Source organism: Nansenia antarctica (assembly GCF_963989245.1).
Source record: "Nansenia antarctica genome assembly, chromosome: 11".
NCBI classification, from domain to species: domain Eukaryota; kingdom Metazoa; phylum Chordata; class Actinopteri; order Argentiniformes; family Microstomatidae; genus Nansenia; species Nansenia antarctica.
In genome coordinates, this window is record NC_137681.1 from 12,148,667 (window position 1) to 12,162,260 (window position 13,594).

The following is a 13,594-nucleotide window of genomic DNA, read 5'->3' on the forward strand; positions in this document are numbered from 1 at the left end:
TTCTATTATCCTATTTTCGAGGACTAACTAACTAGAGGTTTTGTTCAAGGGCAAGTATTCATGCATCTCAGGTCGAAATGTGCTGCACAGAAAGCTGTGCTCCACCATAAGGAGTCTGCTACATGACAGTTGGAACTGTCAGCACTGTGAGTGTTGATAATCTGAACGCACCCCTGCTGGGTGGCCATCAGTACTGTGTGTGGAGGGCAGCTGCAGCATGTATAAATATAGGCTACCACACACCCACAGGTGAGAGACCAAACACAACCCATATCACCTCTCCCCTTTCCTACCCCCAGAGGACACACACACACACACGCACGCACACACGCAAATGCACGCACGCACGCGCACACACCCACACACACACACACAGCTAACAGCAGACCCCCCCACCCACACACACACACACTCTCTCTGTCTCTCTCTCTCTCACGCACACACACACGCACGCACGCACACGCACACACACACACACACACACACACACACACACACACACAGCTAACAGCAGACCCCCCCCCCACACACACACACACACACACACTCTCTCTCGGTCTCTCTCTCTCACGCACGCATGCACGCATGCACGCACACACACACACACACACACACACACACACACACATTCTCTCTCTCTTTCACCCATCTGAACACACGGGTGTATTTTCCACACATCACATTCAACCCAAATATTCTGCAAACCTCAGCAGCAGCAGCACTTTCCATACTGCGTGAGCCATCCCATCATCAGTGAGACCAGAACACAGTCTCTACAGTATGTTGGTCCCTCTAGCAACTGTTGCTATGTATCTAATGAGTTTGGGCTGAGACATGGTTCTCCTCTCTCTCCTCCAGGCTTCCTCTCTCAACACTCACTTCTTCTCTTACAGGTAGGCCTACATTTAGTGTGGTTACCCCCTATAACAATGCATAGATGGCTACTAGAAGAGGTTTACTAGAGAAGATAGGACAAGGTGTAAATGCTGAGGTAACCACGGTACACAGCCATGTCCTGAAGGCCCTGTGAGTGCTGCTCTCCCGAGGGCTAGGTCTGTTCCTCAGGTACACTCTCTCATATGCCTCATTACATTTTTCCAAAACAACCTGTGCAGAACTATCTACAGTACTATCTACAGTACCCACCTGTACATGTCATTAAAAAAACAAGACTCATATCAGAGTATACGACTGCCAAAAGAAGTACTGTATGTTCTGTGCTACAACGTGTGTGTGTGTGTGTGTATGTGTGTGTGTGTGTGTGTGTGTGTGTGTGTGTGTGTGTGTGTGTGTGTGTGTGTGTGTGTGTGTGTGTGTGTGTGTGTGTGTGTGAGAGAGAGAGAGAGAGAGAGAGAGAGAGGTCAGGACCTTGACGACACAGGAGGTAGCGGTGGATATCTGTCATTTTGCTGGAAACAGACACAGAGACTACAGACACAAAGGATGGATCAGACAGTATAATCGTGTATGGAGTTATTGGAAAGTGTGGCCATTGGGCTTTGCATAAATTGCTGATACTTGAGCTGCATTGATTCAGCGCCTCTGAATTTTCCCACGGCTACAGAAACAGACATGCACAGACATGCCTCGGAAATCAACATCTTCAGGGTATCACATTACTGGAGTTGCACAATAAGAGAGACCATTTCACACCCTGTATTACCACCCGCAGTGGGAATGGCATCTTTAGTGATAGATGTGTCTGTATACAAAACGTGTATGCTAAAGTCACTCGTGACTCACAATCCATACACGTTTAAGAGAGAGAACAGCAACAACAACAACAACAACAACAACAACAGCTCAACAACTGGGCCACCTGAAAGACAGTGTGTGTGTGTGTGTGTGTGTGTGTGTGTGTGTGTGTGTGTGTGTGTGTGTGTGTGTGTGTGTGTGTGAGAGAGAAATATGTATATATATATACACACACACACACACACACACACACACACACATAGCTAGAGAGAGAGAGAGCACAGAGCTATAATTCTTTTTGGTTTCCAGACACAAACGTGTCTCTGTCACTGGAGGCTAACATCATTGAAGCCCACGTGTGCTGTCAATCATCTGACCATGACTATATCTGATGCCCCAAGACAACATGTCCAGCCTTGGTCTGAGTCCACTTCACCTAAATATAACTCCCAGAGGAATGTGCCCTGGCCGGGCCTGATGTCCACTCGCTGCGTCTGCGGCTCCAATGACACAGAGCCGCTGGAACGAGCCGTGCGTAAAAGAGACTGCATGACGTTGCCAAAATGGGCCATTGCGATGCTTTTTCACATTTTCCAGAGATTATTATGCTGTGACTTGTCACGTCAAAACAAGTATATTTTCTCTGCTTTTCGTGAGCTTAGAATGATAAGGTTCTTCTATCTCCGTTTAGGGCAGTTCAGAGATATTGAGCGTCAAAGTTCTTACATTCCATTATGTTTTGTGAGATGGAACCTTTGTATTATATGAATTACTAACTCAAAAATGTCAAAATTTAAAAAAATAAAAAAAAACAGCACACAGGCATTAATAAACACCTAATGGATCAGATTATGTAAAAAAACCTCAATTTTGATAAAAATGGAGATAGAACCTTATAATTCTAACGTCACGTTTTGACACTCACCCATGTTGTATCCGTACGGAGACTCGCTGGCCCCGTCCTGGAGGCTGGCCAGGATCTCTCCCTTCCCAACATCGCTGTCCCCCACCAGGAGGAACTTCAGCAGGAAATCGTAAGCCTTAACGGGGCTGGTTCTATGGGTCATCCTCACGGCTGAGAATGGCCGTGTCCCATCGTGGAACACCTTTCTCAGGACACTTTCTCTGTCACTTGTCTTGGCTCCTCAAACTCAAAGAGAATGGAGCTGACGCACAAATCAAAGGATTTGATGGCAGTCGAATAACGTCCTAGGACAGTTCATCCAGCGATATGTCCCGTTTGATAACGATCCATTATCCCGCGCGTCTAATTGTTTAATAAAAGGAGGCTAATGGGTCTCCACGCATCCTTAGCCTACAGTTCATACAAAATGCGACAGAAAGTCAGTGAGATACTTTAAGTATCCTCCCAATACATAATCGTGAGCCAGAGCTACAAGTGTCAGATTTGTCACTGGTGATACAATGTAACATAACACGAGATGACAGGAGCAGCAGCCATATCCACTAACATCAGTGCCGCTCGGGGGCTAATCTATCCCTGCGCTCAAAGCTGCATTACACACATCCAGACTTCCACTTTCCTTCCCCGCTGCCGTGGCTGCCTTGAACATATACCAGACGATTTATTGTGTATAATCCATTCCTTTGCACTGGCCATGCCTTTCTGCACCTCTGTCGGATCTCTCTCGGTCGTTCCCTCACTCTCCGCCCCCGGTAGAGGTGGAGTGTGGAGCCGTGCTCCGGTTGGCTCGTCCACTGGGTTGCTAGGGGTCTGCAGTAGACGCTGAACACGTCCATCAAATCCATAAAACCTATTTTGATAGAAGAGGGGTGTGGCGAACACTGGGGGGTATTCCATCAACATCGCTAAAAGAAAATCCAGGTTTAGTCTGACAAGTCTCGCGAGAGTTCCTAAAAATATCCAGGCATATTCTGATAAGTCTCGCGAGAAGTTATCAAAAATAAGCCAGGATTTTCCTTTAGCGACGTTGATGGAATACCCCCCTGGTGGCCTTTCCCAGTGCGCTCTGAGCTAGGATCTTACCGTGCTTCCTTCACCATGTTAGGAGAAGCCAAGGAACACGTTGAGCTGATTCTGGATCAGTCCGTATGGAGCGGCTGGTTTGGCAGAGGCAGCATGGGTTTGTTGTTGTTGTTGTGGACGTGAACTCTGACGTAGTGCTGCTGAACAACTCGCACTGACTACGCACTCCGTTATTCCACACTTATTCAGTCAACAAATGGGCAATTTGAGAGATACATAATTGGTTTGATATGGTAAACTATAAATGACTGGCACCGCGTTTTATAATAATCATTAGCTAAACAAAAAGTGTTTTTTGGAGAGTGGTGGAGCCTATGTAAGCCAAACATCGAATAAAACTGCACCCTCAAAAAGTATCGCGAATAGCCTGGCAAATAACACACAATGTTGATTAAGATTAAACGAAAGAGTACACATTTCACTGAATAGGCCTAAACATTGCATTGTTGACCATTGCGTAATTGCCGAAAACAACATTTAATAAACAATACGGAAAGGTCGTGGACATAATGGGATATGTGTTGTATTTTCTTTACGTATGGGAAACATACCTATTATTGCTGACCTATATAATAGAGGATTTGGTTTCACTAAAACGAAGAGAGATACTAAATCACCTGTGGGAGCCACGCAGGCTGTAATATGAGCTGTCCTTTGCTCAGATCTGGATTGAATTGACTACTTGGTGGTTTAATGTTCCTTATCGTATAACAAGCATTGCTCAATAGATCAGAGGACGTTGACCCGACAGCAATGATAACCGCTCCCATTCTGCCCTCTAGTGGTCAATGATGGTACGACAGGAATGTGGGAGGGAGGCTTATGATACATTTACATGAATCAATACTTTCTAAACAGCCTAGATGACATGCAGCGCATGAATTGATTATAAATAAAACTGCTCTATATTTAGCCGTGACATGGACCGGTTTTGGGGATACTGTATGCACTCAGGTCCTCTCCTCCGCTGCTAGCATATTGGAGCTTACTGTCAAAACCCAAAAGAAAGTTGGTGATGCTACATTTATTACATATGCCCCCAAACTGTGGAATACGTTACCTTGTATGATTCACTTACTTAGACGACTGTATTTGTTCTAAGTCCCTTTGGATAAAGGCGTCTGCAAAATGCCAGAAAATGTAAATGTCAATGTATTGTATTGATCAATTATCTATCCAACTGGATTGAGTGATGCTGATTTTTTGCTACTTTTATTGTATTGATCAATTATGTTCTAGTTGTTTTTGTCTTTAATCTGTTTGTTTTAATCTTTCTTTTGTGCTATATTGTACAACACTATCAGCTGCATTCTTATGTATGAAAGGTGCTATATAAATAAAGCTTATTATTATTATTATTATTATTATCAATAGTGTCAATTTATTGAGTCAAGTACAGTCACCTCTTTTAGACACATAATATGTCAACTATTCATTACATGGACCAACATTTCACAACTGCTCAACAGAAATGGTTTCTCCAGATAGCTACACATAATTGATGCATCATAATATCTCTGTACAATATCTTTTACATTCTCATTCATGGATGGCTGATTGCTCTAGTTTTTCCACACAAGAACAATCATTCTTTCGTGCCTCTCTAACAGCACTGACAAACACGGTGATGTCAAGTCTTTAGAATGGCCGACACTCTGGGGGCCTTTTATCTGTATCCAGGGAGAGGCAGCGTCTGTCCCTCCTTGGCCTCAAAGAAGGTGTAGGAGAGGGTGATGGTGTCCACCCGGGCCATCCGCGGGTCCTCGTCAAACTCTGGGTCGATGTAGAAGAAGACGGGCATGTCCACCTCTTCTTGAGGGTTCAACCTTTGCTCCTCAAAGCAGAAACACTGGGAGGTAGAGAAACACACACGTGTTAAATAAAGCATGTACAGAGACAATTGACTCCACATGGGGGTCAAACCCTTTCAATTGGATTTGACAGTCACTACCAGTGCACTACCTTCTTCTTGTGCACTAAAATGATTTGTCTTTGCAACTGAAAACATGCACATGTACCTGGATCTTGTTGAAGTACTGTCCAGCATCGAAGGGCACCACGTTATAGGTGGAGATTCCAATCACAGGCTTGTCTGTGGGGTTCTTGGCTCTGTAGAAGGCCAGGGCAGTCTCCCCTGGTACCACCTGTGGGCACACACACACACGCACGCACACGCACACACACACACACACACACACACACACACACACACACACACACACAGACACAGACACAGACACAGACACAGACACAGACACAGACACACACCCACACGCACGCACGCACACAGACACAGACACAGACACAGACACAGACACACGCACGCACGCACGCACAGACACAGACACAGACACACGCACGCACGCACGCACGCACACACACACACACACACACACACACACACACACACACACACACACACACACACACACACACACACACAGACAGACACACTTAGATTCCTCCAGGAGAGCAAAGGACAGCAGGGGATAATGGGTTATATGGTGGGGACGCAGCATATGTGTGTATGAATGTAATCCAACTATGCCACCTCGCACGCCACTCACAGCCTATATATAGGCTAGATGCTATATGGAACACTGAGATTTAATCCACAGTTATTTGCATAGGATCTAGGACTGCAGAAGATAACCCCTTGGCCTAATCACCTCAACTAATACTAATAGAATTATGTGTACCTGGTGAAGATATGTAGATATGCTGCGGACCCGTCTCACATAACCCTAATTCACCCTACAGAACTGAGTTGTACTGGGCTGGCCGGGCTACGCATCGACCATCGAAGAGAGCTGGAATGGATGATGGGAAAGAAAAATACCTGACAGAGAGACAGAGACAGAGACTGGGAGAGAGACAAAGACTGTGACTGAAAGAGAGAGAGACAGAGACAGAGAGCCTGAGACAGAGACTGAGAGAGAGACAAAGACTGTGACTGAAAGAGAGAGAGAGAGAGACAGAGACTGAGAGAGAGACTGAGACTGATAGAGAGAGACTGAGAGAGAGAGACTGAGAGAGAGAAAGACAGAGAGAGAGAGAGACAGACAGACAGAGAGAGAGATAGAGCATAGATTATAGCTTACGTATATTTCAGACTGCTGTGGGCGGAAGTTCCACTGCATGCTGGCGTGTGTGTCCGCGTTGAAGGTGATCTTGATGACGCGGTCTTTTACCGGCTTCATGGTCTCCACCTGCTCCGTGTCATGACCGGCCACTGCCGCTCCTCCCAGACCCGATGCCTGATGGGACAATGGTCATAGGAGTTAGTACTACTTTCTGTCCGTCCGTCCGTCTGTCTATGTCTCACCCATGCATGCAGTTAAGGGTCTCCTCTGTGCTAACTCCACTGTAGAGCTTTTAATACAGTATGCCACCAGCCAAGTATGGTACGCTTATGTGGCCAATCAAGTCGTGGCCCACAGCTACACCATGTTCTGTCTTAGTGCTGTCCTTCTGTCTTCTTACCTGGCAGTAGAGTCTATAAAGAGGCACAGAAGCGTAGGACATGCCGATCATCCCCACCCCAGCGGCAGCGATGTACGTCAACGCGGTCCTATTCCTCTTCCTCCACTCGTTCTCCTGGTCCTTCGTCTCCTTCTTGCTGTTCTTTTTCGTCTTGGCCCCCCGTATCTGCGCGTTGAAGCGCAGCGGGACCCTCCGACAGAGGAACTGCGGCGCATAGCTGTGAAGACCCCTCGCCCCCTCGCTCCGGAGACCCCTCATACACGTCTGTACCACCAGGACGGTGTTCTTGGAACAGCACAGAGACTCACGGAGGACGAAGGGCAGAAGCATGGCTACGGGTGTTCTAAGTCCAAGCCTCAGTCAGATTGGTCAGTGGTCTGATCTCGGGAGACCTGTAAAAACAAACATGTACAGTCATGTTTACACTGTGATGGGTAGATCGAAAAGCCACACTTTGGAGCAAGATTCAACGAAGATCGTGGTAAATAACTGGTTATGACAACCTAGTACCTGGACATGGGGCGTTATTGACCAGCTGGTTAAATCAATGTTTATTTGATCATGTCACAATAGTCTATAACTAACTGTCAATGGAGCCCAACACACCCATATCATTTGTTGATCGTAACCAGCTAACATTACACATCTGTAGGGTTGACAATATAAATAGATCACTTCTTAGAGCGCAACTCTCATACGTCTCACAGACACACACAGCTAATAGATCTGGATATAATAAATGTTGACAGGTCAGCTGATTAGCAAAGTAGAGTTAAGTAGCAGTAGAGAGCTAACTAGCTAGCTTATATTAAACGACAGCTCGTGTAAAACATTACGACAAGCCATTAAACCAGAGAGGACGTTAAATAGTTAGCAAGTTAGTTAGTTAGTTACATTTACAAGTAGAAATCATTGATAATGTCTCACCCATTAAATTCGGCGACCATACACCCTTGGATAGTACGTTACAGAACATGCAATAACATTGAAGTGCATCCGTTTTCACATTCCCCCATTGAAACAATCTTATTGTTAATAGTTCCGCTTTGAGCGAAGTAATCTCTGCGGACGCTGTGTGTATTAACAGTGAGACATTATGGATTAAAAAACTCATTAGAATTAGAGCAGTTTAGTTTTACAACTTTCCTTACTGTTGTCCTTTCCTTTTTCCTGTTACACTGTGTTTCCCCTATTTATCTCTATTTTTAGTCCATCCCTTTCTCCCTGAAGCCTGATTGGACGGTGGTACAGCGTGTGTGTGTGTGTGTGTGTGTGTGTGTGTGTGTGTGTGTGTGTGTGTGTGTGTGTGTGGTGTGTGTGTGTGTGTGTGTGTGTGTGTGTGTGTGCAGGGGCGGACTGGAATCAAAAAACAGCCCTGGCATTTGCGACACAACAGCCCTATTTCCAAACGCAACACGGATTGTTAACATAAAAAGTCAGAGGACAGATGCCAAACTACCAACATGTTTGCTGTAATTATATGTATTATCAGTAGGCAGTCATCAGTCAATATCTCTTTCAATAGCCTTTTCACACCGAATGTACTTTTTTGTGCTATTTTCGGCCCAATACATGCGAATTTCGGTGCATTTTTCCTACTTCCAACTACACTTGCTCCCTGCATCCAGTTGTTGCACATTAACTGCATCGCTCTCGTCAAATTCCCCCATTCTGAAAATGAAAGCAGTGTAACGTTAACTGCTGTTATAAACGGAATGATGACATGAGGTGCGTGTCCACTGGCGATATAGAGCTGACTACGATAGTTATGGAGATATACTCCAGTTCGATGTCCGCGCCCGCCCTGGGGTGCTATAAAACGGGCGTCCTCCGTTCCCTCATTCTCCCAAACATACAATACAGCCGGGTTTGAACAAGTCGAAGTGGGCCAGCAGCCCTATGGGGCTCCGCTCCACTCATAGAACTGGAGTATATCTCCATAACTATCCTTCTATATCGTGGAGCTCCGCCCCATAGGGGAGCTCTGCTCCTATTGGTTTAGGGCCCTGGGCATACGCGCAGAACTGCGTGGATGGCCCGGCCGATATAAAATGTTTTGGGCCGCGGTCTGCTGAAATAAGTTATTTTCAATGAAAATCACCAGAGACAAAATTACAAATATATATATATATTTTTAATATAATACATTCTGAGCGGCCCAGAGTCTCGCGGCCCTCCTGGCATTTGCCAGGCTTGCCCGGTGGCCAGTCCGCCACTGTGTGTGTGTGTGTGTGTGTGTGTGTGTGTGTGTGTGTGTGTGTGTGTGTGTGCGCGTGTGTGTGTGTGTGTGTGTGTGTGTGTGTGTGTGTGTGTGTGTGTGTGTGTGTGCGTGCGTGTGTGTGCGTGCGTGCGTGCGTGTGTGTGTGTGTGTGTGTGTGTGTGTGTGTGTGTGTACAGTGTGTGTGGGTGTGTGTGTGTACACACCGTGTGTGTGTGGGTGTGTACAGTGTGTGTGGGTGTGTCACTGTGGCCCTGGTGACAGAGGAGGCAGAGCTGAGGAAGGGTATCAGGATGGATTAGTGGGTAAAGGTGAGCGTGTGTCTCTCACTGTCTGGGCAGATTTCCATCTCTCCCTGGTCACAGAGACCGACCCAGTTTGAACTGCTGGCGTCTCGTCTCATTTCATCGTCCTCCAAAACCAACTGACTCCTGTCCCATAGTTGTGAATATTTGTGTGGGTGTGGGTGTGTGTGGGTGTGTGTGTGTGTGTGTGTGTGTGTGTGTGTGTGTGTTTCTCTTTCTGTTCATACGATGGCACTGCTCCCTCATGAGGAAGACCGTTTCCATGGACTCTCTCTACTTTACTGGTATGTCTATTATTTTACTGTTGTTTTTTAGCTGTGTTTGTGTTTGATTGAAGGTAAAAGCCATGCAGAGTGTAATGTTGTTTAGTCACTGGCTTCACCTTTGTTATTGCATATTACAGTGGAGTACAGTTCAGGAGACTGTGTTGAATGCCTGTTCATGTGGGTCACATAAATGTACAGTATATACAGTAGTAAGTAGTGATTAAATGTATACACGGTAGTAAGTAGTGCAGTCTCTTCTGAACGGATAGCTCTGATGTTTAAGGAGTACTAATCATTATCCGTCTACCGTTGATACTGTATGGTCTCAAAATACATCACGTTTTTGCATACAAGCCTCATGGATATGAGGAGCTTTTATTTTGTGGAAAAGTGATCTGATGATGCATTTTATGTCAAAACATATCATCATTTAACTTTTCCAGGAGGTAAATATATACGCATGTCATTAGGATATCTGCACAAGGATATCTGGTTTAATGCACAAAATAATTTTATTTGGGGATAATAAAATACAATAAGCTTTATTTATAGAGCACTTTTCATTCATAAGAACTGTACAATACAGCGCAGAAGAACAGATTAAAACGTAAACAACTAAGACATCAGAAATAAAAATACAAACAGTAAATGATTGCTAAGAAATATGCTTACATGCTCAGAATTCCTTCTTTTTTTTGTAATGTACTCCTTTATCTTTTTCTTGACTATACTGCATAGCTGTTTTGAGTGAGTTCCAATACTGTATGTTGCCATGTGTATGTGATATGACATTTTATAAGCTAGGCTGTACATTGTTATGGGTGAGTTAGCATGTTCTCTTAATCTTGGAAGAGAGGCAAAGCAAAGGAAAGGCAAGGAATGTATTTATATAGTACATATTCATACAACGTAATGTATACTGAGTGCTTTACATGAACACATGAGATAAAATAACAATTAATAAGTGAAAAATAAAACGAGTCATCATATACAATTCTGTAAAATTAAAATACAGATACACTAACAATTTAAAATGTTCAGGTTCAAAAACAATAAATAAAACAAATCAATCAGTTAAAAAAGCCTAGCCTAACTCTTCAAAATACACTCAATTAAAAGCTGAACAGAACATACAGTAAGTTAATACAGGTGAGGCTAACCTAATGTCTACATGCTAACCTAATGTCTACACAATGTCTACAGTTGATATGACTCACCATCTGCGTATAAGATATCCTCATATAGGATAACGGTAACAAGCTGTAGAGAAATGACACATTTTCCATATGAAAGACCCAGCTTCACTACTTGTTCGACAGATACTGTACAGCCTATCACCATAGTCAATCTGTTGAATTGTATTATGTCCAACATACAGTAATAACATCCATGTTATATCATATTATGTCCAACTCTACCTGTTGAGAGGTCGGTGTCACCGAACGCTTATTGTCAGTGTAGAGAACTACTCTAAATGGGGACAGAAATAGTCTTGTCCTCGACCAGGTCTCTCTTCCTGGATGAATAAAGGTGAATTAACTAACTAAATAAAGGCCATATGTTTCAGAAACAGACGTAACTCCCTGAACCCGGGGTGTGAGGCTTTCATGTTTTTACTGGGTGTTCTGCCCGTACACTGATACAGCAGCAAGGTGAGGCAGATAAGCAGGTATTAAGTGATCAGTTTAATTGATCCCTTGTGCTACACTAGCCGTGCTCAGTTCACGTGGCAAACCATTGTTGTCTCATGTGCTGTATTAGCCACTGCAAATATTATCCTCTGGATGTTCTAGTGAATGGAATGCGTTGCTTGTCTTGCACAAATGATATTTTCGATTTGTGAAGAATACATTTAGGCCTTGTGAAGTCTTTATGAAGGCTTCATTGATAATCATTTGTATTATACTTTCTTTAAGCTGTGACTGCCCGATGAATGTGTAGGATTCATGTTTTGGTCTCTCTAGTTTGTTATGATCTTTTAGATCCAGTCAGTGTCAACTGCTTCATTTAGGAATCTGGGTGATTGTTGAGGGTGGCACTGGTGGGTGATGGGATGATGGGTGGAGGAGAGCAGAGGAGAGGAAAGGGAGAGAAGGGGAGGAGAGAAGTGAGATGAGCAGAGGTCAGGAATAAAAAGGATGGGATAACAAAGGAGAGGAGAGGAGAGGAGAGGAGAGGAGAGGAGAGGAGAGGAGAGGTGAGGAGAGGTGAGGAGAGGAGAGGAGAGGAGAGGAGAGGAGAGGAGAGGAGAGGAGAGGAGAGGAGAGGAGAGGAGAGGAGAGGAGAGGAGAGGAGAGGAGAGGAAATAAGGGGGAGAGGGGGAAAAGGGAGGATATGTGGAGAAGATAGGAGAGTGATTGAAGGCGAGAGCAAGAAAGGAGAGGAATAAGAGAGAAAATAAGAAGAAGATATGGATTGGAGAGAGGAGAAAGAGAGGGAGTAGAAGAGAGGCGATTCAGATAACCAGGTCAAGTCTTCCCTAAATCTGAAGTGTTGCTGGCATCTGTAAAGCTGCCCCCCAGAAATTGACCTCTACATGAACTCTGTCTGTGACTGTTTGTAGTCCACTTCATGTGGAGCCTAATGGACGTTAAGCTAACTGCCCCCAATGACTTTTGGATAAAGAGCATTATGACCATGTTTGGCATGTTTGTCATATCAGAATATCAGACTTTTGCTAAGTGATATCACATGTGAAATGGTTGTTGGCTACCCCTGAGTCAGAAATGATCTATCAGAACATATGTACTGTATACTGTGATGTTAAATATAAATGTTGATGTTTGTATCTGTGAGAAAGGATATTCTTTTGGTAAGAAAGAATGAGAGAAAAAGAGAAAAGCCTCAATGATGTAAGTTTATATGATATTACCTGTAGTGTCAAAAGATAAACAACATTGTCTCATTTTGTGTGGCAATATTTCAACATCTCATTTCAATGCCCTCATCTGAGGCGAGGCTTGCTTATACTCTGCTTCTCCAATACCTCATGCACCTGTTTATACTGTCATTTATTCAAAATAAGTGTTGTAGCCTGTTTATTCCGTCTTTATTGCCCTGAAAAAAATAGAATCTCTGGAATGAGCTTTTGACGGAGGTACTTATTCAATGTTCTGTACTAGCATTGCGGATCATAATCTCGACTATTATAATCATCTTTTTATTGGAATGAGATAAGCCCTTTTTTATTACTGCATATGGTGCATGTTATTGCTAAGATTATATTATTGTTATTGTTATTATTGTTATTGTTATTGTTAATGTTAATGTTATTTTATTATTATTATTATTATTGTTGTTGTTGTTGTTATTGTTATTATTGTAACTATTCTTCTTATTATTCTTATTCTTATTATTGTTATTATAATAGATTGCTAAGATTAATGTAGACAGACAGAGCTGTCAGTCAAAATGTTGGTGAAGAGACACATTGTTTTCCCCCTGATGCTGAAACTCAGTCCGTGTCTGGTGGAAGCTCCTGACCCATTATACCCCCCCCACACACACACACACACCCACCCACACACACACACACACACACACACACACACACACACACACACACACACACACACACACACACACACACACACACACACACACCACGCGCATAACCATA

General features: G+C 44.0%; 3 protein-coding genes across 4 annotated transcripts in view; 1 reads left to right on the plus strand and 2 right to left on the minus strand.

The window, feature by feature from the left end:
* The window catches only part of LOC308167327 (ras-related protein Rab-40B-like), a 16,182-nt gene extending 12,822 nt beyond the window's left edge, over positions 1-3,360 (minus strand). Inside the window, exon 1 of the mRNA XM_080541730.1 lies at positions 2,621-3,360. Coding sequence (XP_080397856.1) covers positions 2,621-2,762 — 142 coding nt within the window. The 5' untranslated portion in view covers positions 2,763-3,360. The remainder of the gene's footprint in view (positions 1-2,620) is intronic.
* A 1,724-nt stretch (positions 3,361-5,084) lies between these two features.
* cox11 (cytochrome c oxidase assembly homolog 11 (yeast)) lies at positions 5,085-8,350 on the minus strand. 2 transcript variants are annotated; one of them, XM_080541779.1, is made up of 5 exons: positions 8,338-8,350; positions 7,187-7,578; positions 6,805-6,960; positions 5,722-5,847; positions 5,085-5,552 (listed from the first exon to the last, which is right to left on the minus strand). In XM_080541779.1, the coding sequence occupies exons 2-5, from the start codon at positions 7,514-7,516 to the stop codon at positions 5,370-5,372; spliced, it is 795 nt and encodes a 264-aa protein (XP_080397905.1). In that variant the 5' UTR covers positions 7,517-7,578; positions 8,338-8,350; the 3' UTR covers positions 5,085-5,369. The 2 variants fall into 2 exon arrangements, with proteins under 2 accessions (XP_080397905.1, XP_080397904.1); XM_080541778.1 differs by lacking the exon at positions 8,338-8,350 and adding an exon at positions 8,114-8,318.
* Positions 8,351-9,937: 1,587 nt separating this feature from the next.
* Positions 9,938-13,594, plus strand: part of stxbp4 (syntaxin binding protein 4) — a gene marked incomplete at both ends in the record, with an annotated part of 44,669 nt that continues 41,012 nt past the window's right edge. The window contains one exon of the mRNA XM_080542284.1: positions 9,938-9,993. Coding sequence (XP_080398410.1) covers positions 9,938-9,993 — 56 coding nt within the window. The remainder of the gene's footprint in view (positions 9,994-13,594) is intronic.

Coding starts and splice junctions, on each gene's coding strand:
- cox11 (XM_080541779.1), bottom strand. CDS start 7,516: ATGCTTCTGCCCTTCGTCCTCCGTGAGTCTCTGTGCTGTTCCAAGAAC. Junction 6,961..7,186: donor TTTATAGACTCTACTGCCAG/GTAAGAAGACAG, acceptor TTGTCCCATCAG/GCATCGGGTCTGGGAGGAGC. Junction 5,848..6,804: donor CACAGCAGTCTGAAATATAC/GTAAGCTATAAT, acceptor GTGTGCCCACAG/GTGGTACCAGGGGAGACTGC.